This window comes from Mauremys reevesii, linkage group 1, assembly GCF_016161935.1.
Source record: "Mauremys reevesii isolate NIE-2019 linkage group 1, ASM1616193v1, whole genome shotgun sequence".
Taxonomy (NCBI): domain Eukaryota; kingdom Metazoa; phylum Chordata; order Testudines; family Geoemydidae; genus Mauremys; species Mauremys reevesii.
The window spans coordinates 54,232,445-54,258,547 of NC_052623.1; the positions used below are offsets into that span (position 1 = coordinate 54,232,445).

General features: G+C 43.1%; 1 protein-coding gene and 2 long non-coding RNA genes across 14 annotated transcripts in view; 1 reads left to right on the forward strand and 2 right to left on the reverse strand.

Moving 5' to 3' along the window:
* LOC120400884 overlaps positions 1-10,490 on the reverse strand; it is a 23,117-nt gene extending 12,627 nt beyond the window's left edge. Inside the window, exons 1-2 of the long non-coding RNA XR_005596129.1 lie at positions 10,323-10,490; positions 3,233-3,359 (exon numbers count right to left, since the gene is read on the reverse strand). This is a non-coding gene — a long non-coding RNA (uncharacterized LOC120400884). The remainder of the gene's footprint in view (positions 1-3,232; positions 3,360-10,322) is intronic.
* LOC120400880 lies at positions 8,408-14,514 on the forward strand. Its single transcript, XR_005596128.1, has 3 exons — positions 8,408-8,469; positions 8,861-9,259; positions 13,868-14,514. It is a non-coding gene; the product is annotated as an uncharacterized LOC120400880 (long non-coding RNA).
* Positions 14,515-22,090: 7,576 nt separating this feature from the next.
* Positions 22,091-26,103, reverse strand: part of LOC120400840 (probable tRNA methyltransferase 9B) — a 66,504-nt gene continuing 62,491 nt past the window's right edge. For all 12 annotated transcript variants that reach the window (XM_039530059.1, XM_039530020.1, XM_039529992.1 and 9 more), the window contains one exon: positions 22,091-23,413. In XM_039530059.1, the coding sequence (XP_039385993.1) occupies positions 22,380-23,413 (1,034 nt within the window). In that variant the 3' untranslated portion in view covers positions 22,091-22,379. The remainder of the gene's footprint in view (positions 23,414-26,103) is intronic.

The following is a 26,103-nucleotide window of genomic DNA, read 5'->3' on the forward strand; positions in this document are numbered from 1 at the left end:
TTTATCTAACTAGAAAGCATGTAAGCTTTCCAGAAAGACAGTGATAGACTTCTGGGGATATCTGTCAAGATCACATTCTAAGCTCAGCAGTGTTCAGTCTAGCCAGTACCTGGCTTACAGAGAGAAACCCAGGTGCTCCATGAAATGAAGTTGTTTTTTCCAATGTCCAATGATGGTGCATGGGTGCACACTCTCAGAAGACCCTCAAAGATCTGTTCTCTGAAAATGTACTGTAAAAAGGCCTTATGGGGGGATCCCATGTATGCTGTCCCTTAATTGCTCCATATGTAGTTTTTGTCAGTTTATAATTTAAGGAGTGGCTTTTCTAACTGTCACATCTGCAAAACTTATCCTGGGATCTGAAAATCCAGTTGGATTCTTTCCTCATGTGCCATCACCAGTAATAAAGATGTTGGTGGTTAAACTGTGATTCCATTGGGATTGCAGAAATGTAACTGGGAGCATAACTTGGCCTGCAGCATCTCTTTTGTTGGTAATACATGAGCTGGAGCTGAAGCCAATTAAAGGATTCATTTTTTATTGCAGTTGGCTTTACGTAAGGATTTATGTGAAGCTAGACTTTCAGGTCCCACTCCGAGTTTACAGGGCTGGAAAATTTGATAACAGTCAGTGAGAGACAAACAAAAAATCCCACAATGCCATTTCTTCAGTTCTTTTTCAGAATAGAAGCATAATTTAAAATGGGTCCTTGCCACTTGTGTTCACTGAAGCACCAGTGACTGTTTTGCATAAGAGAGGTTTGCTCCAGTGTCCTGGCCAATTCCAACTCAAGTAACTATATTGTCTACTACAACTACCACAGGAATTTAAGTTATTCTTCCTCTTCTGAAAGTTCCTGGCACAGAATATCTTTTGCATTTTACTTGAAGGCAGCTGCATTGAAATGGTGGATGAATAATCATAGAAATGTGGGTCTGGACAGGACCTCAAGAGGTTATCAATCCCAGCCCGCTGCTGAAGCACGACCAAGTCAACCTAGACCATCCATGGACAGGTGTTTATCCAACATGTTGTTTAAAAATCTCCAATGATGGGGATTCCACACCCTCCCTTGGAACACAGAGGACACGGGAATTATAGACCAGTCAGCCTAACTTAAATAGCTGGAAAGATACTGGAACAAATTATCAATCAATTTTAAACACCTTTAAGATAACAGGTTTCTAAGGACTAGCCAGCATGGATTTGTCATGAACAAATGTGGAATAACTAGCTAGGTGGTAGTACTGCAGAAAAGGATCTTGGGGAATATAGTGGATGACAAGTTGAAAGAGTTAACAATGTTATGCCGTTTAAAAAAGGTTAATATAATTCTGAGGTGTATTAACAGAGTGTTGCATGTAAGACAAAGGAGGTAATTGTCCCACTCTACTCGGCCCTGCAAAAGCCTCAGATGAAGTACTGTGTCTAATTCTAGGTGTCACACCTTAGCACAGATGTGGACAAACTGGCAAGTGTCCAGAGGAGAGCATATATAAAAATGATAATCTGTTATGAAAACCTCACCTGTGAGGACAGGTTAAAAAGCTGGGCAAGTTTCATCTTGAGAAAAGAAGATTGAGGGAGCACCTGATAAGTCTTCACATTTTAAGGGCTGTTATACAGAGGATGGTGCTCAACTGTTGTTCATGTCAGCTGAAGGTAGGACAAGAAGTAATGGGCTTAATCTGCTGCAAGGGAGATTTAGGTTAGATATTAGGAAAAACTTTCTAACTATAAGGGTAACTAAGCTCAGGAATAGGCTTCCAAGGGCATTAAATTACACTTCCATATGCTTTTAAAGGAGTCACAAACATGTAGGTTAACCTTGTATTCATAAGGCCTGATTTAAAAAAAGAAAAGATGGGGCCAGACTCAGGCAGTATAATTCCACATGGCTCCATTGAAGGCAAAGTAGCTACACCAATTGACATTAACTGAGCAAATAACTGCACACTATAGTAAGCTAAAATAATGTTCAAAACAATATATGCTAGTTTCACTGTAGTGGTTTAGACTCACTTTACTTTTTTTTTTTTTTTTAATAAGATAACAGTTCTCAATGTGAACTATTAAAAAGCAAACAGCTGATGAAAATAATTATTTCTGTTGTTTTCACATTGCTTTTTCTAATTAGGAATGCTTCTGAGTGATGAATTTTGGATTGAGTCAGGTTTAAATTTATCTAATGCTCTGCGGTGTTTGGATCCTATGCTCCAGTTCTGACCCTTCTCTAACAATTGGTGTTTGGAAATAATCAAGTAGTTAATATCGGTACAAGCCTGTTTTACAAATCTGAAGAAGCAGTATGAATCACATTTGTACAGTTAGTCTTCACTCTGATCTATTCTTGTTACTTTATCTTTGTGCATGCTGGTAACCTGTCACTGAACTATTTTGAACAACGGAGGGAAGAGATGTAGGAAAAATAGCTGGCTAGTGAAGGGGCAGCCACTTAGAACTCCTTCAGATGGCTATTTTATTTCAGTTACTTTGGCTGAAAATAAATTTAGGAGGTGGAAATTATTTTGCAGATTTACAGCACTGGCCATTTGTCATGGTGCAAGGTGTTTCATTTCTTGTAGGATGACTGCAGTAGCCACTGAACCGTCATTTTATCATTGTTGTCAATACTGAATTAGATTAATCCAAACACAGATAGATACTGTGAAAATGAACATTTAAACTGTTTTCTACTCCAGGGACAAGTAGAGCATGAGGAAAACAGTATGATAATTAATATTGGTGCTAATGCATCATGGCTTTTTCAGAAATCAGTCAGTTTCATTGTGCATGTTTAAATCCAAAAAAACCCTTTAACTTCTGCACAGAACAGGGTGTAGAACATCAGATTTAATTTGTATTATTGTATTCAGAATTGAAATTAATCACATATTGGATCAGTCCAGTTCTGCATCCAGGCTCTGGTAGTGGACGTTGTAGCTTCTTCAGAGAAAGGTGCAGCAAACACACCACTGTAGGCAGTTATGGAATAACATGCTCTCAGGAAATCTTCAAAACCATGATACACTCCTCCTACCCAAAAATCATACCACTCTAAGCTAAGAAGGGTTTCTTGTCTCATGGCTAATTGCAGCATTTGGTTCTTCATAGACTCTTAACTGCCACTGTATTCCCCATTAGCAACAGCTGCCAAAGACAGGATGGTAAAACAACAGCAAAGTTACAACACCATCTTTCATCCATCTCTTGCCACAAAGCTATAGTTTACCTTATCAGATGCCAAGTTTGCCACAGGAAGCCAGGCATTCCTGGCCTCCATGCTCACTACCGCTGCAACTCTTTGTGAATGCCTAATTCATATAAAGAGTTGGCTGGTTGCAAGTACAGCAACTGACCTGCAAAACAACACAGGATGATATGAGTCTGTTGCCCTCATGCACTAAATGCCACTGGCTCCTCATTGAATATCACATCAAATCCCAGGTTCTAGTCCTAATGTTCAAGACTTACAAGACGCTGGGCCCAGGCTGCATCTGGACCTGCCTCTTCCTGACCAGTGTTGCTCAACAGGTTGTGCTCAGGAACAATGGCATTGTTAAAAAGGGTGATCATGCAAGAGCTGCTTGTTCAGGTGTCTACAAGAACGTAGGCAATTGGTGGCTAGGTTGAGGCAAAAACAAAAAAGGGGGCAAAAGAACCCCACTTCCTGAGACTGACTCAGCTGTGATAAGGTTAGGATTCTTGATCTCACTTTTTCTGCTGAAAGCCATCCTGGACATGAGACTGAAGTGAATCTGTGAAGGCTATACCCAGGACTTCTCCATTTCAAAAATGCTCCTGTACCTCTCAGAGGGCTATACAGCTGTGTATTGCACATCTTGCACCTGTGCCCTAGTGAGCATTGCCATGCTCAAATGGAGTCTTAGGGTAGGTCTACAATGAAATTAGACATACATGGCTGGCCCAGACCAGCTGACTTGAGTTTGCGGGGCTCAGGTTAAGGGGCTATTTAATTGCTGTGTTGATGTTTGTTGGGCTCAAGCTGCAGCCTCACAGGATGCTAGAGCCCAGGTTCCAGCCTGAGCCCAAACATCTACCCTGCAATTGAAGAGCCCCTTAGTCCGAGCCCTGCAAGCCCGAGTCCGCTTTCACAGGCCAGCCATGGGTTTTAATTGCAGTGTAGACATATGCATATGCATGGCATAGCTACAGTGCACATTGCTGCTACTCATGAGCTTTTTTTCTTTTGGCCTAATTATAACTGCTCCTACCACTTTTTTTAAAAAAAGAGGCAGTGATGTGATAGGATATGATGCAGTAAGTGAACGAGCATCACATTGTTTTAAAATTTCCAAAATCCATGCAAGGTTAACTCTAAAACTTTGTCTACTAGGTTGTGTGAGCATTGGTTAATTTGGACACGTGGATTTCACTCACAAACCATTCTAGCTGTGCTTTTACTTACCTCACTGTTCTTTGAAAGAATGCTGAGCACTATTGTTGATATATCAACATAATTCCATTCAGGTACCATAATTTTCAAACAGAATTAACTCTGCTAAAAAAATCTCTCCTTGCCAATGTCTGGCCCAAAAACCTGCCTACTTACAGGTCCTATTTTTAACCAAACTACTTAGTGTCCTGACTACAGAAGAGCTGCTCAAGAGCATCCTGCCACAAAGCTTGTAGTTGATAAAAGTAGTAAAATAAAAGTATAGTGCCAGGACATGTAATTTATTGGGAACATCATGCTTTCTGCAAAATTGGACTCAGGGGAAAATAAAAGTTGCACAATTAGTGGAGAATTTCACCTGTTCGTCGCTTTTAAAATACTGTCTTGCATGACCTTCTCATAAACAAACTAGGGAAATACAACCTAGTTGGAGCTACTGTAAGGTTGGGTGCATAACTGGTTGGAAAACCATTCCCAGAGAGTAATCATCAGTGGTTCACAGTCAAGCTGGAAGAGTATATCGAGTGGGGTCCTGCAGGGATCAATTCTAGGTCTGGTTCTGTTTAATACCTTCATAAATGATTTGGATAATGGAATAGAGGGTACACTTATAAAGTTTGTGGATAATACCAAGGTGGGAGGGGTTACAAGTGCTTTGGAGGATAGGATTAAAATTAGGACTGTCAAGTGATTAAAAAAATTAATCACGTTTAATCAGGCTGTTAAACAATAGAATACCATTTATTTAAATATTTCTGGGTGTTTTCTACATTTTTCAAATATACTGATTTCAGTTACAACACAGAATACAAAATGTACAGTGCTCACTTTATTTTTGATTACAAGTATTTGCACTGTAAAAAACCAAAATAAATAGTATTTTACAATTCACCTATTACAAGTACAAGTACTGTAGTGCAATTTCTATCATGAAAGTTGAACTTACAAATGCAGAATTATGTACAAAAAATAACTGCATTCAAAAATAAAAATAAAACAACGTAAAACTTTAGTGCCTACAAGTCCATTCAGTCTTCTTTGTTTATATTTGCAGGAGATAATGCTGCCTGCTTCTTGTTTATAATGTCACCTGAGAGTGAGAACAGGCATTCGAATGGCACTGTTATAGCCGGTGTCACAAGATATTTACATATCAGATGCACTAAAGATTCATATGTCCCTTCATGCTTCAACCACCATTCCAGAGGACATGTGTCCATGCTGATGACAGCTTCTGCTCGATAATGATCCAAAGCAGTGTGGACCGATGCATGTTCATTTTCATCACCTGAGTCAGATGTCACCAGCAGAAAGTTGATTTTCTTTTTTGATGGCTTGCGTTCTGCATCTGTGTTCCTGCATCTGTGTGTTGCTCTTTTAAGATTTCTGAAAGCATGCTCCACAACTCGTCCATCTCAGATTCTGGAAGGCACCTGAGATTCTTAAACGTTGGGTCGAGTGCTGTAGCTATCTTTAGAAATCTCACATTGGTACCTTCTTTGCATTGTTCTTAAAAAGAACAACATGTGCTGGGTTATCATCCAAGACTGCTATAATATGAAAGATATGGCAGAATGTGAGTAAAGCAGAGCAGGAGACATGCAATTCACCACCAAGAAGTTCAGTCACAAATTTAATTAACGCTTTAAAAACAAACAAACAAGTGTTATCAGCATGGAAGCATGTCCTCTGGAATGGTGGTTGAAGCATGAAGGGATATATGAATCTTTATCGCATTTGGCATGTAAATATCTTATGATGCTGGCTACAACAGTGCCATGTGAATGCCTGTTCTCACTTTCAGGTGACATTGTAAATAAGAAGTGGGCAACATTATCTATCATAAATGTAAACAAACTTGTTTAAACATCTTAATGATTGGCTGAACAAGAAGTAGGACTGAGTGGACTTCTAGGCTCTAAAGTTTTATATAGTTTTGTTTTTGAGTGCAGTTATGTAACCAAAAAAAAAATCTGTGTGTGTAAGTTGCACTTTCATGATAAAGAAGTTGCACTACAGTACTGGTATGAGGTGAATTGAAAAATACTATTTATTTTGTCTTTTTTACAGGGCAAATATAATAAAAATAATATAAAGTGAGCACTGTGCACTTTGTATTCTGTATTGTAATTTAAATGAAAATATTTGAAAATGTAGAAAAAACAAAAATAGTTAATACATTTCAATTGATATTCTATTGTTTAACAGTGCGATTAAAATGGCGATTAATCACAATTAATGTTTTTTAGTTAATTGCATGAGTTAACTGCGATTGACAGCTCTAATTAAGATTCAAAATGATCTGGACAAACTGGAGAAATGGTCTGAAGTAAATAGGATGAAATTCAATAAGGACAAATGCAAAGTAGTCCACTTAGAAAGGAACAATCAGTTGCACACATACAAAATGGGAAATGACTGCATAAGAAGGAGTACTGCGGAAAGGGATCTGGGCATCATAATGGATCACAAGCTAAATATTAGTCTACAGTGTAACACAGTTGGAAAAAAAGGAAAGCATCATTCTGGGATGTATTAGCAAGAGTGTTGTAAGCAAGACACAAGATGTAATTCTTCTGCTCTACTCTGCGCTGACCTCAGCTGGAGTATTGTGTTCAGTCCTAGGTGCCACATTCAGGAAAGATGTGGACAAATTGGAAAAGGTCCAGAGAAGAGCAACAAAATGATGAAAGGTATAGAAAACATGAGGGAAGATTGAAAAAATATGGGTTTATTTAGTCTGCAGAAGAGAAGACGGGGAGTGGGGAGGAGGGGGCAGGGAGAGACATAATAACAGTGATTTAAATGTTACAAGGAGGAAGGAGATAAATTAGTCTTGTTAATGTCTGAGGATAGCACAAGAAGCAATGGGCTTAAATTGCAGCAAGGGAGGTTTAGGTTGGACATCAGGAAAAACTTCCTGTCAGGGTGGTTAAGCACTGGAATAAGTTGCCCAGGGAGGTTGTGAAATCTCTGTCATTGGAGATTTTTAAGAGCAGGTTAGACAAACACCTGTCAGGGATGGTCTAGCTAATACTTAGTTCTGCTTTGAGTGCAGGAGACTGAACTAGATGACGTCGAGGTCCCTTCCAGTCCTATGATTCTATAATACAGGACACTAATCGTTTGGAAGAGTTTGATTTTAAAATGTAGTTTATTAAATAATTAATATGACCAAGACTGATGTGAGATATGTCCTCTTCTTTATAAAAGAAGCAGCCTAATTACTATAGGTTAGAAGGCCAGGTGGATGCGAGAAGAGTTCATTATCACAAATTTTCTTTCCAGTGCAGGAAATTCAAGATTATTACAGTTCATTGACATAAAGTAATAGGTGTAATTCATCTTGTTGGATAGTGCTCCAGTATGCTTCAGCAATCCTTAATCCTGTGTGCTGAACAGTTTTTTGCCTGCACTAACAATCAGTGCTGCACAAAATTATTGCAGTCAATGACCCATAAGAGCCTAAAGTTGCAGTTCACAAAATAAAAACTGATAATTAAATGTCAGAAATTCTAAACATTTCACTCTTGATTTTGAACATTTTGTTAATGTGGGTAGAAAGAAACAAGTGTAATAGCATGCAACAAGGAATTAACCTTCTACTATTGGGTATGTCCCATAGGATTATCAGCAATATATTGTACATATTTACACAGTGTAACATATGATAATTTGGTCATACATCTCCAAAAAGACTAAGATAAAGGAGGTTTGCCATTTACTTCAATGGGGCTTGGAAATCATGCAGAGAGTTTTCTGTCCTGTGATTAAATTGAAAGGATTTTCTCTCAATTAGCCAGGTCACTCGAGGCCCTAAGCCAATCAGCATTTTTTTTTTAGCACTTTGCTTTCCATGGCCGAAGAATTAGCCTATTTGCAATTAGACAGGCCTTCATCAGATTTGCTTGTACCACATTTACATGCAGTGTATCTGCTGAACTCTTAAAGAGTGATCAGGAAAAGCTGCATGTTTTTAATGCGGTGAGAGACAAATGGGATGATGTAGATACAGGATGCTGTGTCATGTAAACTACTTTATTTACAGGAAGGTACGATCTTAGGTTTGAGACTTTAAAGTGCTCAACGCTCCTGTAAGGTGCCCAGTACTCTCAATGCTCATTGATTACAATACAAGTTAAGGGTCCTCAGCATCTTGCAGGATCAAGCCCCTGAAGAGGGCACAAGGCAGGGAGTGCAAAGCTGTAACAAGCGTTGTATCTCTGCTGGTCCCTAAAATGTTTCAAACAAAACAGTTTCAAAACTTTCAAGTAGAGCCCTACGTGGAATTATTCTTTAATCCTGCTCCCACCCACTCCTGCTATTATGGCAGCAGGTCCTGAGGGCTCCCTGGGGATCCCAGTCCTGCTGCAGGGCTCTACTAACAAGTTCCTTGTTCAAACGCACTGAGTACCACTGTTTCTCTGTATCTTCTTTTTCCAGCTGCTCTGCTGCGGTGAGCGTTTCCTATCACAACCAACTAACTCCTGTATCTCTGAGCTGTTGTTGTCATCAAAGTCATTGTTCCGGTCACACTGGTGAGGTCAATCAGACTCACTCTTAGGTCTGGTAGGGACAGGGCCAATGTAACCACTAGGCAAACTAGGCCGCCAAGATTTGGGGGTGCCAAAAAGCAGTGTCTGGCATTATGGGAGTCAGCTGAGCAGGGGGGGAGGAAGAGAGGCCTCCATAACAAACCTGCCCCCGCAGCGAAGGGCACCGCGCAGGACAGTCAGTGGGAGCCTGCGGCGGAGCAAGGAGGAGACAGCCAGCTGGGTGCGGCGACCAGCGCAGCTGAGGGACGGAGCCATTGAGGGAGGCAGGAAGTGGTCCTGAGCTCAGGTGAGCTTCGCCCTCCAATGCGCCGCGCCTGGGCTGAGAGAAAGTAAAACAATCCCACAGTGTGATGGAGGGGAAAGGGCTGGCGCAGGTGCCACTTCCAAACACTGACACCCCCACCCCGGTGGCACTGTGCCAATGTGGGGAGCCAGCCCTGATCCCCAGGGAGATCCTCACCTGCTCCCTGGGAGGGCCCGGCTCTGCCCTCCTTGCCCCTGGCTCTCCCCCCAGAGGGCGAAGTACTCAGAGCCTGGGAATGTTTCGAGATCCTGCGAGCTGGGGGCATTCTCAGCCTTCTCCTTGCTCATAGCTTCCCCCGGGGTGGAAGGGACCATTGTGATAATCTCCTCTGACCCCCTTGTATTAATTCTAATGGACAATGCCACATTATGCAGTGTTCATTTTTGAAAGTGTATAAGCGATGCTCCGGGGGAGAGGAGAGGGAGGTGGGGTGCAAGGTGGAAGTTTCGCCTAGGGCACAAAATATCCTTGCATCGGCCCTGGGTAGGCAGGTACCAATGCATCTATAGTTGCCTACATTGACAAAAGGGAGCCATTTGCAGCTCAGAGAAGTGTCTCCATTCTTCCTCACCAGGGGAACTTCTGCCCCTGAAACATTAGAAAGACGCTTAATCAACTGTAAGTGTCTCAGTTCCTCATTTTAATAGCTGTACGCACTTAGGCCTGGATCCACCTAGGGACCTGGGTTTTGTAACACAGTGTTGTGCCATCTGATTTTCAGGTGCCTAGAAAATCACTGGAACAATGTGTGTCACAAAGCCCGAGTTACACTCCCTATACAACAAAAGGGGAGAGCTAGGTGCCTAGGAATGCAGTCCAGAAGCCAGCATGCTAGGTGGGCAGCCACCTAAGTTGGCCACTGAGAGATGCTAATGACAGGGGTGAGTGTCACCCCTCTCAGTTAGGTGCCTGTCTCTGCTAGCAAGCCACAACTAGGAGCTCCTTTCCTGGTGTCAGGTGACCTAGGGACCTAAGACATTTCTTATGAGAATGAGTTAGGCTCTGCCTCACTCCTTGCTAAACAGCCAGAGGAGGTGGTACCCACCTTATAACTTTTATCCCAGTGTTTCGCAGGCTCACCCAGGCTGTGGAAGATGCTGGTTCAATCCCCGCCCTCTGCCTGATTGGGGAAAAACAGATTTGAACAGGGCATCTCCCACCAGTGAGGAGCATAGAGCATACTCTAAGCACTGAGCTATGGGTTCGTCTAATGTAAGGCTCCCTCATTCTCTCCTGTTGAAGCTGTTCCAGTTTGGATAAATAATTAAAGAGCAATTGGAACCAATGTAGTGGATCCTAGGTCTTACACCTCCCAGATGAGGGCCCAACCACCAAGCTATAGGGTCATTCTCTCTCACTCAATAACAACTCACAGTAGCATCTAAAACTAGCCTAATTCAATTAATTATTATATTTATTACCTTTGCTGTGTTATTCATGAAATTCCTACTGTGATTATAATTGCTCTGATAATAGTTCCTAGCATCAGTATTGAAGTTTTACTACATATGCTGTGCTCTACTGAGGGTCACTTCAAAATGTTTCTGTGCCACCCAATTCTAGTGACTAGCTAGCTGCGGGAGAGTATGACCCCCAGCTGCTTTACAACAGAACTTTAAATGTTTTTATTGATCAGCAGTAAATGGGAGCAGGGAGCAAGAGCAGATGGTTTCATGGACAGCAAGCACCAAACGGGAGGGAAGAAATAGAAGCGGGGATAGAAACATGTTGATGGGAGGGGCAGTCACAGGCCAATTCACTGCAATTAGTGGGAGGCTCCAACTCAAAAAGGCTGGGAATCACAGCTTTGTAGCTATTTCTGATGCTCATCAGGCTGCTGTTCACTGTGCATTTCAAGCTGGTTTCTGTTAAGAAAGGTCATATGCCATTGTGCAATAAAAGCCATTTTCAATTAGCATTGTAGAAAAGTTGTCTGGAGCTCTCTTGATCCAGCTGGGAAAAATGTAGAAAAAAATACCGACCTTTTAGCAGATTGCTTCTCTCATGAGCATTTCCCTTCTTTCTAGTGATATCAGACAGCCCTGGAGTAAAAGACAGTTACCTTTTCCATAACTGGTGTTCTTCGAGATGTGTTGCTCATGTCCATTCCATATTAGGTGTGTGTGCTCCCCACATGAACCGGTGCCGGAAGTTTTTCCCTCAGCAGTATGTATAGAGGACCAGCTCTAGCGCCCCCTGGAGAGGAGCCCGCATGGTGCGGTGTAAGGGGCACCGCCAGCCCCCCCCACCATCAGTTCCTTCTTGCTGGAAACTCCGACAGTGGGGAAGGAGGGTGGGTTGTGGAATGGACATGAGCAACACAACTTGAAGAACACCAGTTACAGAAAAGGTAACTGTCTTTTCTTCTTTGAGTGCTTGCTCATGTCCATTCTATATTAGGTGACTCCCAAGCAGTACCCTTGGAGGTGGGTAGGAGTTCACGGACGTGTAGATTGCAACATAGCTCTGCAGATCCCAGTGTCGCCCCTGGCCTGTGACTGATGGCATAATGAGTGCTAAGTGTGTGGACAGAGGGCCACATTGCAGCTCTACAGATGTCCTGGATAGGGATGCACGTGAGGAAGGCCACCAAAAACACCTGCGCTTTCAAGTGGGCTCTGACAACTGGTGGCGGCAGAACCCCCACCAGGTCGTAACAGGTCCTTATACACAAGGTAATCCAATTGGAAATCTTCTGCAAGGATACCGGGTAACCCTTCATCCTCTCCGAATTGGGTCGATTTATGGAAAGGCACGTATGCTCCAAGTAAAAAGCCAAGGCCCTCCAGATATCCAGGGCGTGAAGACACCTCTCTTCACTGGTCTTGTGCGCTTTGGGACAGAACCCCAGGAGGAAGATGTCCTGGTTCATATGGAAGGTGGAGACCACCTTTGGCAGAAAGGCCAAATGGGGCTGCAGCTGAACCTTATCTTTGCAGAAGACCACGTATGGAGGCTCTGAGGTCAAAGCTTTAATTTCGGAGACCCGTTTCACCGATGTCATCACCACCAGGAATGCGACCTTCCATGACAGGTGGGAAAGGGAGCAGGAAGCCAGCGGTTCAAAGGGTGGGCCAGTGAGCCTAGAGAGGACTAAGTTAAGACACCACTGTGGGATGGGAGCCCGTACCTGTGGGAAAAGCCTCTCAAGTCCTCTCAAGAATCTGACCGTCATGTCATGAGAAAACACTGTCTGGCCTTGGATTGGTGGGTGAAAAGTGGAGATGGCCACAAGATGCACTCTAATGGCAGAGTGTGCCGGGCCCTGGTTCCTCAAATGGAGCAGGTAGTCCAGGAAAGCCTGTTTGGAGGAACGCGAGGGAGAGACGCCCCATTTGCACACCCAGTGGGAAAACCTCCTCCACTTTGCCAGGTAAGTCAGTCTAGTTGAGGGATTCCTACTTTCCAGGAGGACCTGTTGGACCCCCTTCCAAACAGGTCCACTCCTCCAGGTTCAGCCACGTAGCATCCACGCCGAGAGGTGGAGGGAGCCGAGGTTGGGGTGTAAGAGCCGACCATGGTCCTGTGACAGCAAGTCCAGTCAGTTGGGCGGGGCCCAGGGAGGGGCTGCTGACAAGTTCATGAGCGTGCCGAACCAATGCTGGCGAGACCACACCAGGGCGATCATGACAACCTGCACTTGGTCTCTCTTGATCCTTGCCAGGGCCATACTGATGAGTGGAATCAGAGAGAACGCGTACATCAGGCTCTCTGACCATGACAAGAGGAAGGCATCGGAGAGGGAGCCCTTGCTCAGACCTTGCCAAGAGCAAAACCGGTAGCATTTCCTGTTCTGTCTCATGGCAAACAGGTCCACTTGGGGAGTTCCCCACCTTTGGAAGATCATGTAAGCTACCTCATGGTGAGAGGAGACTTGCCTGCTGAGCTGGTCCACCAGCATATTCCCAATGCCGGGAAGGTGACAAGCATCCAGGTGGGTTTTGTGGCTGATGCAGAAGTCCCAGAAACGGAGTGCCTCTTGGCAGAGAGTCGAGGAGCACATCCGTAGAACATCAAGGCTGTGTTGTCCGTCAACAGGTGGGGCAGGAAGACTCTGCATGCCAGCCGGACTGCTCAGAGCTCTTTGACGTTTATGCGCCTCCTTGGGGTACCACATCCCCATAGTCTGGAGGACGCCGAGATGTGCACCCTAGCCTAAGTCCGAGGCATCCAACATCAGCTCGATGGAGTGAGGAGGGTTGTTGAATGGAACCCCCTCCAGGACTGTCCTGAGATTGGTCCACCATCGCAGCAAGGTAAGTATTGCTTGGGAAGTGGTAAAAATCTTTTCCAGGGGGTCTCGGGACTGGGAACAGACCATCCCCAGCTATTGTTGCAGGAGTTGCATCCAGAGCCTGGCATGGCAGACCACATAAGTGCATGCTGCCATGTGGCTTAACAGGCATGGACAGACCCTGGCTGTAGTCAGAGGGAAATGCAGAGACTTCTGCAATGAGGTTTGTCAATGTATGGAACCTTTCCAATGGCAGGAATGCTCTGGCGCAAGTCAAGTCAAGTCAAGTCAAGGACTGCTCCAATGAACTCTATCCTCTGCACTGGCACTAACATTAACTTTTTTTCATTTACCAGTAGGCCCAGAGAGCAGCACGTGGCTTGAAGTACTGCAACATCCCTTTAGACTTGAGACCTGGAGCTGCTCTTGACAAGCCAGTTGTCGAGGTACGGGTAGATCTGGATGCCACGGTGCCTGAGGTAACCTGCTGCCACTGACATGCACTTGGTAAACACATTTGGTGCCATTGCCAGACCAAACGGGAGGACTGTAAACTGGAAGGAAGCGTCTGTGTCCTTGAAAGATCGCTATGTGGACGTCTGAGTCCTTCAAGTCGAGGGTGGCATACCAGTCTCCTGGATCCAGGGAGGGGATAATAGAAGCCAGAGACACCATGTGGAATTTTAGCCTCTTGAAGTACCTGTTGAGGTCTCGCAGGTCGAAGATGATGCCGTAGACCACCCTTGGCCTTTGAGATCAAGTAGTACTGAAAACAGAACCCTTTGTTCCTGTACTCAAGAGGAACTTCTTCCACCGCACCCAGCTGGAGCAACCCCTTTACTCCTGTGCTAGGAGACTCTCGTGGGAGAGGTCCATGAAGAGGGATGGGGAAGGTGGGTGGGAAGTGGGGTAGAAAGGAACTGTAGGGTATAATCCTGCTTCACTGTGCTGAGGACCCAGTGGTCTGAAGTTACAGTGGTCCAAGCAGGGAGGAAAAGGGAAAGGAGGATCCAAAGTAGTCTGGTAGGTCGCTCTCGGGCACACCCTCAAAACGACCATTTGGCCCCTTGCTTGTTGTGGGTCAATCCCTACTGGGCAGAGGGTGGAGACAGGTGGTTTAGGTGGTGCTTGTAGCCCTGAGCTCGTTTGTGGGGCTGGTCCTGCCACGGCTGGCTCTCCTGGCCCTCAGGCTGCTACGGTTTGAACCACTTACACACTGGGGCTGGGATATAGAGACCCAGGGTTTTCAGGGTGCTGCAGGAGTCCTTGAGGCCATGAAAATGCTGTCTGTTTGCTCCCCAAATAGGGCACTGCCGTCGAAGGGCAAGTCCTGCAATGACTGCTGGGCCTTGGTGGGCAACCCAGAGAGGAGCAGCCAGGAGCCTCGCCGCATAGACACAGCAGAAGCCATGGTGTGGGCAGCAGCAGCAGCACCCCCCGCTGCCACCTGGAGGGCCACCCTGGCCGCAGTCATGCCCTCATTGAGGATTGCTTGGAACTCCTTCTTGGAAGCCTCAGGGAGTGACCCTTCGAACTTGGCCATAGCTTGCCACATATTAAAATCATATCGGCCAAGGAGGGCTTGGTGGTTGGCCACTCTCAGCTGAAGGCTGGAAGACCAATAAACCTTACGTCCAAAGAGATCCAGCCTCTTCAAGTCTTTATTTTTGGGAGTAGCCCCAGGGTTGTCCTTGCCTCTCCTTGTGGTTAACCACCTCAACCACAAGAGAATTGGGGCTGAGTGGGAGTATAAGTACTCGTGCCCTTTGGTTGGCACAAAGTACTTGCATTCGGCCCTTTTAGAGATAGGGGCCAGGGAACAGGGGGTCTGCCACAGGGCATCAGTGATCTTAGAAACCCCTTCATGAAGAGGTAGCGCTACCCTGGGAGGAGCCAAGCAATTATAATCACAGTGGGAATTTCATGAATAACACAGCCAAGGATGTCAAACAGACTGTCCGAGGGCTCTTCCAGTTCCTCTACCTGGTTAGAAGTGACCCTCTTCAAAAGTCCCTGGTGCGCTTTGGCGTCATCCTGAGGAACTGGGTGAGGGAGCACCACGATAGCCTTGTCCGGCAAGAACGATGCCGGAGGAACCTCCACTTTCATTGGTGGTCCAGCAGCTTGCTTCCCTGGGTCCTCCTGGACCTGTGGGGTATTACTCCCTGAAGCCTCGAGCACCGGAGGGGGATGGGATATTGAGGCCGCTGGCCTCTCCAAGGCTCCCAACACTGATCAGGCAGCCTGGGAAGGTTGGGTGAACCCTCAAGGGTTCCACGGATACCATGGCACCGGTCACTGCGCTTGGGGCCACTGGACAGGTTTCGGTATCGATAATGTAGTTGGTATCGCCAGTACTGGGGCTTGTCCCGCAGTCAGGGAACCTTGCTCCGAGCCAGGGCTACTAGCAGAGCGGTCAGTACTGGGTGACCAGGATTGCGTTGAGCGGTGGTTCTTGTCCAACCAGTGCTGGTTGCTGCATCCCAAAGCCGACCGGTCCGAGCGAGACTGACTTGGTTGGGCTCTCAGGGACTGACGTCGTTTGGTGGATCTGCAGCGGATACCCAGTGAACCACACCTCAAGCTACTCAACCAGTACTGGGATGTCGAATGGGACTGGGAGCTACTATGGGCCAGTTGCTGGGAGTATTGTCCTGAGTAGGGCGACCTTCTTGGAGACAGGTGATGACAGCCTGGCAATTGGTGGTCTCTGGCGTCCGATAGGTCCTGGGCCCTTGAAGATGGTCGGGGCTGGTCCTGGAGTTCTTGCGGGTGGCACGTGCCTCAGAGGATCTGCACCAATCTACCGGCGAGGTACGCCTTGAATCCCGGTATTGGTGCCCCCAGTGCGGGGACCAAAGAGGGCTCCACTGAGCCTGCCTCTCCAGTCCTGAGAGGCAGGCGAACACTGGCAGGATGTCCCTCTCAATGGGGAATTGTGCCGCTGAGACGGAGACTCACGCATAGGTCCCAACATGGGTTTTCCCCAAGACTGGGGTACTGCGGGAGCCGGTGTGGGCGGCACTGGGAGCGTCAGGATCTCTTGAGCTGCTCGAAGAGCTTTGAGCGTTGATGGCACCAGCTTCAGGGGGCGTTGAGCTGCCCAACATGGGTTGTGGCTCACCCCTACCCCTCTCCTTTCCCTTATGGGAGGTAGATCTTTCCCTCCCTGTGTTTTTTGGCTTCTTCACTGAAGACATGGAGGGAGACCGGTGCCGGTTCATGGACGGCACTAGGGGAGCACTGCACATGGAGTTGGACCGCTACTCCAGTGCCAGAGTGAGTGCTGACTCCATTAGGAGTGCTCTTAGACAGGTATCACACTCCTTCTTCATCCTAGGTTTAAAGGACTTGCAGATATGGCACTTGTCACTTATGTGCCCTTCGCCTAAGCACCTTAGGTAGCTGGCATGTGGCTCTCTGACAGGCATAGGCCGTTTGCAGCGATCACAGGGCTTATAGCCGGGGGACCAGGGCATGCCCCATCCCCTGGCTGAGTCCCATTTGGGACTAATGAAAAGTTGAGAACTAGTAAGGGTAACTACTAACTATACACAACTATATTACAGGTTTTCAAACTTCACAAGAACAGAAAACGAAACAATGCTAGCCAAAGCAGCAGATGTTCTAGCACCATCACTAGTGGCAAGTGGGAACTGAGTGTGGGGGAGCCGGTGGCGCCCTTTATACCGTGTCATGCAGGTGTCACTTCAGGGAGCACCAGAGCCGGTCCCCTATGTATACTGCTGAGAGAAAAACTTCCAGCACCAGTGCATGTGGCGAGCACAAACACCGAACATGGAATGGACATGAGCAAGCACTTGAAGAATTACTCCATCATTTCTTATATAGAAAATACATATTTAGAAAGGATTTTTATTTCCTTCTAATGTGATAGTTTACAGATGGCAAGAAGAAAGGAGTCTTCATCAGTGGACCATCAGTAGTCATGAACTAGAGCCTCAGATCTGCTGTCCTAATGCATGCAGAGATCTAGTATATTCCAAGAAGGATTTTTTTTTTCTTAAGATTACAGCTGTGCAGCTGCATTAAAACTGCGCCCTATAGCCACTACCAGTGAACACTGACAGAGTACATGGGCACAGTCTGATTGAATTAAAAGACTCTCTATATGGGCTTGCAGTGAAATTCAGCCAGAGGCAAGCTAGGTTCCTTGCTCAAAATGTGCCCATGCAAAATGGCTTATACACGGAAAATCATGAATCTGTTTGGAAGTGAACTCAGAACATTTCACAGAGCTCTAGTAATTAGAAGAGAGATATACTTATAAAGTGTACATTTCAAGAAATTTATATATATATATATATATATATATATATATATATATATATATATATATATATATATATATATATATAAATATATATATAAATTTCTTGAAATGTACATGTGTATATATATATATATATATATATATATATATATATATATATATAATATATATATATATATATATATATATATATATATATATATATATGCTTTTAGTGTTTCTTCCAGCTGGAATGTCTCTGGGAAAAACATACCTGGAAAATGTTCAGTTTCCAAAAGTGGGTAAGAATGAAGGAAAGGAAATTAACAGCCCAGTCAAAGAAGGGGGAAAAAAAGTGCTTTATAGGAGGCAGCAAGAGTCAGATCCTAAAGGAAGAGAGGTATACTCAATGTTATTTGCATTTCAAACACTAGTTAATTGCAATGTTATTTAATGTTCTTTATATTACCCTGAAGTTGGAATCCCTAACACAGATCATGAATAATGCACATAGCAGGACAGAGTAAGTGACCCAACAGGTCTCTTCCATTTCCAGTTCCTTTGGTGATCTTAATTTGAAAAGTCAGCAGCGACCCCCAAGATACGTGACAACAGTAGGCCAGTAAATACTAATTAAGACAGATGGTAACATACTGGTTAAGAGACACCCAACTAGATCACAGAAAACCTTGCAGAAAATTATTAACCAAATCAAAAAGTTATCATCCAAGGGTGTTTCCAACCACATAATACTTGAACAATTTTGAATATTATAGGATATGAGGAAAAAAGATGAATGATACTGTAGTTTGAGCTTTTTCCACTGATGCAAAGAAAGCTTTAGATATGATCAAGTGGGATTAGCTACTAGCCAATTTGTAGACAATTAGGACTGGGCAGAATTTTACCCAGCAGGTAAAAGTCCTTTATGGCAATCTCACGATCATCTGTCCCATCTATGCTAGAGAATTTAAAAACAAACCAACCAACCCACCCACCCTTCCCCCTCCTCCCCCCAGTTTCTAACATTGTTTCAGCTTCATCAATGTTAGCAACACTGGGTACCCTCTTGTAGAGGAGCTACTGACTGCCAATCACGTGCCAGTTAAACCTCATCTGAATATGACTAGATCAGTGGTTCTCAACCAGGGTACACAGTGGTCTTCCGGGGGTATATCAACTCATCTAGAGATTTGCCTAGTTTTACAACAGGCTACATAAAATGCACTACTGAAGTCAGTACAAACTAAAATTTCATACACTTACTTGTGTATACTGCTTTATATACTATCCACTGAAATGTGAGTACAATATGTATATTCCAGTGGATATAAGGTAAAAATGAGAAAGTAAGCAATTTTTCAGTAATAGTGTGCTGTGACGCTTTTGTATTTTTAGGTCTGATTTTATAAGCAAGTAGTTTCTAAATGAGGTGAAACTTGGGGGTAGACAAGACAAATCAGACTCCTGAAAGGGGTACAGTAATCTGGAAAGGTTGAGAGCCACTGGACTAGATTACACACTTATTAAAAATGGCACTGACAGCTAATGGTCTGCCTATGCTAGGGCCCCCACTGTTGTCATCATTGGTGGAACTGAAATGGTGTTAGCAACATTGGGAAATGTCTCTGGTATGAACAAGGTTTCAATGGCTACAAATGACCACTCCCTTGGGATATTGCAGCTTGAGAGAAGGACAGATCTGGGTTACCTTTTTCTTTCTTAGGTTTTGGTTTGTAGTGAAATCCCATAGTTCAGCTGATACAAAGTAAGGATGCATTGTAGTACTGTGGGATGAGAGTGAAAAAAGTAAATCAATATATTAATTCTATTACTATGATCTCAAAAGAGGGAATTTGAATAATAATTAGATTCTAAAATTCATTGCAGAAAAGCAAAGGGATGACGTCCTATAAAAGGACACACGCACATGAAAAAACACCATTCAGAAGAACTAAGCACTTCTTCATATGGTTAACATAACACCAAATATTAGGTCAGCATTTCCCAATGCCTCCTCCCTCCGCTCCTGTAACCAGGCCCTGGGGATTCCAGATAAACAAGGCTTTGTGGTGAGCACAGAGAAAGTGGTAAATCCTGAGGTAACTGATTCCTGGGCTTTGTCAATGGTAACCACAGAAAACATACTCCTTTTTAAATGGCAGTTTCAGCTTGTGAGTGTTTCTAAACATGCATCTATGTTAGGCAATATTATAGGACAATATCCATTTTCCTCTGTACATGTTAATGCTGTTTTATTTTCTCTCCTGCAAAGTTCACATATTGAGGGCCCTATCCTGTGAGGTGCTGAGCATCATTTGTGATGGATTATGTACCCTCAACTGCCCGTGGACTTCATAGGAGGCGAAGGCACTCACCACTTTTCAGCACTGGACCAAAAGTCATTATTTATTGTTCTTCTCTAAGGCTGACTAATCAACACTCTTAGTAGCACCATGCACATGAAGATAATTTCTCTATCTCGAGTGAGGGCCTAATTTATCCGAGAAGCACACAAAGAATAAAAGTTGCTAGAATCCTAAGTATTTCTACAGAAGGTAAAATTCCTTTAAGATAAGCTGGCTACCATCTGGCACACGGGTCCTGTTCAGGCAAGTGTCTGGGGGAGGAGGAACAGCAGTAGGACCAGAAGTATTTGAATTCAGATGATAGCATATCACATTTTGGAGCAGGGAGGGAGACAACTGGTTGCTGGGGTGGATGGTACCATTTATTAGGAGCAGCAGGGTGCAACTTTGTAATTGGGAGAAGAAAGTCAAGCTGAGATACTTTAGTTGGTGTCTGGGAGGACTGAACATATGCTAGGAGAATGATGGATCAGACTGCTTTGGAGATACCAGAGTTTGGGGAGGGATTGGCTGCTCCAGACAAACACACTTATACATAGCTTTTCTGCAGGTTAACAATCTGTTAAACAATGGGAAAATGGATGACACATTAGTGAAAGTCTGTAAAGTATAATGACATCACTGCCACTTAATACATTATAAAGTCACATTAGGGAGTAGGGGAAACTATTAAAATCCTTTCACTGTGGAACAATGATATAAAATAATTATAACTATATTTATATTTTGAAGCAAATAATGATTTTTTGTTCGTTTGCAGAAAAGTACTAACATGGGAAAAAGCCCAGTATTGTGGAACAGACACTATAGATGGAAGAGACCAATTAGATTAAGCAGTCTGTTTCCCTGCAAATATAATATGTAGCACAGTACTCTGCAGATTACATAAATTCTATTTCAGGAAGTAGAGAAAATTTCATTAGCGCTATTACAGCCAAACTGAATTAAAGTTACATTAAAAACATTCAGATGACTGTACAGTTCCTTACTACTCTTTAAGATACAATATACATCAGGCTAAATTCTTAGTAAGACACATTAAGAATTTGCAAAGGCATTGGACATGACAGTGACTTTCCCCAGAAAATAGGATTACTTTTTGGTTTGGTGATTCCAGAATCCAAAGAAAAGAAACTAGTGAAAACCTTTGGACAAGAACACAAACCACTTAAAACAGTGACTATTAGGGACAGCAATAAGTGATGATTTTTGCGATTGACCTGTTATGTGGCTTTGAGCAAGTTTCCCTATCTGTAAAACAGGAATAATGAAACTTACCTCCTTTGTAAAAGACTTTGTCTATTGATGAAAAAAGTCTTAAAAGCATAACTATTGCATGCTAGTGTTGATAAATACTATTTCCTTGCATTCACCTGTCATCCAAGCATTTTTCTGTATTATCATTCATTTTAGCGATTGAAATGGCTTATTAAGAATTCCTTTGATTCTTCTCCCAGATTTTGAGACAGAGAAGAGGATTTTTGTTTTGAACATACATGTCAAACTCAGAGAAATACACAGATTTAAGATGTATTGCGTGCTGGGGGGGGGGGGAGGTTATATTGTGATATATACTTGAGTAGGTCCATTGTATTCTTGACTGTGACAGTTAGGGGGCAACAGATGAGCGGTCTTAAACTTATCTGACAGGGTGTCCCCAGCTACTGTCTCTGGTACTTGGGTTATATATACCTGGTACTTCTTTTATGAGGAATCTCTCTACTGTGACTTGAGGCATCATACAGAATGACAGGCAGACTGTAATAAAATAATGAATCTTCTCAAAGTACCATCAAGCTTGTATTACTCCAAGCCTCAACGCACAATATAAAAAGACATTAAAGATAATAAATTATTATAAATGAGTAACAAACATCTTTAATATCCATATAAAAACATCCCAACAGGAAAATTTATAAATGCATTTTAACTATTCTAAAACAACAAAAACCAAAACTGACAGCTGCTGTTAAAAAACCATGGAAAAAGCTCTTAAAATGTATCCAACCAGAAATTACAATTATAAAAGGAAATGTTTCTATAAAATGATTTTAAAAGGGTATATGACTGTGACAGTCAAGTACAGAACAAAAGAAACAAAGTCACAGAGAGTCAAAGCACAAGATGGGGATAAAAAGCCTGGGGGACGATTTCAAAGGCACCAAGCACCGAACTCCCATTGACTTTCAAATGCAGCCAGGCACTTGTGCCTTTGAAAATCTTCCCCTAGATCTTCCACACGTGAATCTTTTCTGCAATCACACACCAATTTGCATGGTCAAAGTATGAATGAATAACATGTAGCTCAGGAACATGACATTCTATCAGTTCAACCAACTCCCCTTCTTTAAAAACATGGTAGTACCTAAGACAAGCCCCACTAGGACTCCTTTGCGGCTCTTTGTTCCACATGGCCATGGAACAATCATTATCTGTATCCTGTAGAGAGCTGTCTGTTTTGCTTCTGTTTTGGAGTTGGCGGAAAGCTGATTGTTTTGGGTGATAATCTATTTTAAGTTGCTGTTTGACATCTTTTTGATGGGAAACCAGGTCAGGTAAACACACTCTGCTGCAGTCATGAATTATAGCTGGAGACATTGGGGGCTGCTTAGTGTCCTGGCCTAATTCTGAATAACGATTTTTGAAAGGCACTGGGTGACATATCATAGGTGACCCTGGTTCTACAGCTACTTCAGAAGCATTATCTTCAGAATTCTGCCTGCAACGCAAAGACAAGTTGGAAATATGCTTCATAAAGCCACCTTGCCTGATTTGTTCAAAAAGCTTTCCCTTGTTTAATTCATCTAGCTGAATATTGCAATTGGAAAATGTGCTAAGCTCTCTTTGGCGCCACTGATTACTCAAGTCTAATACTGAATCAAGCGATCTTGAAAAGAGAGACCATCTCAGGGATTTTTCAAATAAGGTGTGTGTGGTTTCCTTCTTCCCCACAAAGGATGAGCTTCTTGTTTGCCTGTGTGCTTTTAAAGTGCCAGCTAACTTAGCGGAGTGTTGGTCCAAAGCCAGCCTTTTGTCCTTTTGATTAATTGAGTTCTGTATTCCACGCGAACAAGTGTTACTCAAGGTCCAAGAAGGTGGTGAAGGATTCCAAGGAACAAAGACATCCTGCTTTTCAAATTTTCGCCGTTTTTGCTCCATTGCCCACACGTATATCATCATCTGGCCACCTACTCTCAAGGTGCGAGCCATCTCCTTTATTGCTCGCACGCGCCGCTCCTTTGTTGAAAAATGGTGGATCACTGGAACAGAACATATAAAGTGAATAAATATCCCTCAAGTCACTAATGAATAGAACACAGAAAAATACTGGTTCGGATACAGTGGCTTGAACCCCAGGAAAGGATCATCTGTCTTCTACTGTACTATACTGTGCTACAGCCTTTCATATGTGAAAGGAACTCAGAGCAGATTTATTTTATAACTACAATAGAATTAAAACACATGTGTTGGTGCTAGTGACAAGTTCCAGACAGACAGCAACTACAGTTCCACTTACTCACGAAATAAGTACAAGACGGGTAGTTCCCTATGTTTTACCCTGTTAGCATGTCTCAACTGTGGTCTGGAGAGAGCGCTTCTAAGGGAACAGGGGTCTACCCAGTCCATATAAATTTACTCCAATAAGAGTGACACAAGGGTGCCAATTATTGTGACATGGACACCTGTTAAATAAAAACTGGACTGAAATCACCAGTCATTTTGCTTAAGTAACTGAACAGCCACCGAACAACTAATATAATAAAGATAATCTGTCACTACTAGTTCTGGGTGAATTTAAACCATTGATATAGCAGTGAAAGGGTCCATAGCCAATTACCAGTCATCTAGTCTTGCTAGTTCACGGTGTTAAAGATAACTTGTTGAATAATTAGAGTCCTATTTTTATTTAGTAAAATATGTATGCTATTACCAATAGTTAAAGTATAGTGAGAACTTGGTAGTTACAGTAACAAAGATTTTTTTTACCTCATTGGTAAAGTGTTTTGAGAGCTACTGATAAGAAGTGCTATATAATTATTATTTTACTATGATATTTTTTTTGGTTTTTTTAAATGTTCATAACTTTCTGAACCATTCACCTACACAGCTGAAATTCTCCATGCTTAATCCAAAATCCTTTAGGCCACATTTAAGTTATGAGAAAATGAAAAATAAATACATTTTCCCATCACAAAAAAATATCATCTCACTCTTTTAGACAGCACTACTGAAAAAAATGGCTGAAGTTTGAAACATATCATGGCCATAGTCCTCACTGAGGCCAAGTGTGAAAACAAATTAGTTCTGATTAAACAAAGATGTGACCATTTGAAGACTGCATACTGAGCATGCACAGTAGAAATGTTCCCATGTCTATAAGGCTCCCCCTTTACGCTGTGTCTGGGTGGATAGTTATTTACAGAATGTTGCAACACATAGTTGTCACTGGATGGGCCAAATTCTGAAGTCAAACTCAGGCAAATCTCCCAAAGACTTTACTCACAAAAGCTTTGCTTGAGTCAGAACTGAGTTCACGATTTGACTGACATCAATAAAAAATTTCCCCAAATACCACCTGCGTAGGCTCAGGATTTGGCACAGCATTTTGCCTGAGTGAACACTGATCTGAATTATATTGGAGAAACTCCATGGTAGACAATGACAGATATCAGATTCTAGTATACAGTAGGGACTTCAGGATTTGGTTGGTTGATAATAGGGGTATGAATTCCATAGTTACACTGAAGGCAAGGTATAACTAAGGAGCAGTCAAGGATTTTAGCAGTAGTGGTAGAGTGAAAAGGACTAATATTAAAGATGTACAAGACAGAGCAACCAAATTTGATGCAAGTCTGGATATGGGAAGACGAGAGAGAGAGAGAGAGAGAGAGAGAGAGAAGTCAAACAGAACACTGAGGTTGTGAACATTTGTGATGGGGAAGATGCTGAACACAAGCTATCACTACACATCTTCACGAGATCTGGAGATGGAAATGGTTTTGCTCAATGTGTATTACTTGTTGTTTTTATCCAGCCTTTTCCTTAAATTTTCTTTAGTGAAAATGCCCACACAAATTACTGCCTGTGTTCCTATGCACTATCACCTCAAGCTTCGGTGATAGAGTAACTTTGCGTCACAGTGCTGAAGTGCCTGCCCCCATATGCAAATTATACAGCTCACTGGGAAAAACTGTCTCTCCCTTACAGAAATGTATGTGCACAAAATGCTGGCAGCATAGCTAGATGTTCAGCACATCTTTATCTGTCAGGGTGAGCAATGTCCAACCAGATCTGCTTTTCCTCAGAGGAAAGAGATACTTCTACAATTAACAGAACAACAGCATGGAATCAAGCTAAAATAGGGAAACACTGCCAGAAATGAATGATGAATTCACCTTCTCTGCAGCAATGTGAAGATCAAAAGCTAATCTTTAAAGAAACAGGCTCTTTCAACATCTAGTTATTCAGCTACTCTGCCTGTATGTTTCACTGGTTCTAGAAGAACAGAAATCAATTCAAAAAATGCTCAAATTCTACAGCAATAGACATCTGACATTGAAACATTATGGTCATTTTAATTAAAAAGGCTTCCAGTAGCATTTAAAGGGTTACAGTTTATTAATAAAACCATCAGATGCTTAGAAAAAGTTTTGTGTTGGTACAATGAATTTGTGTGGAATGAGGAGTAAGTTTCAAATTCCCTGAGTGATGCATTACATTAAAAAAGGTATAACCTGAGGAAGCAAAGAGAAAGTGCTCTCCTACAATAACATCAAGTTGCACTTAAATCTCAGATCCTCATGAGACTTATCATGCATTTTTCTTTTTAACCAAAGGTACACTTGTCAGGGACCACAATTAGAACACACGCCCAGTCACCTAAAGCAGGCTGCTTACGGGAAAAATCATTTAGCTTTTTCTTTATACATTCAAATCTTTACAGAGGGAA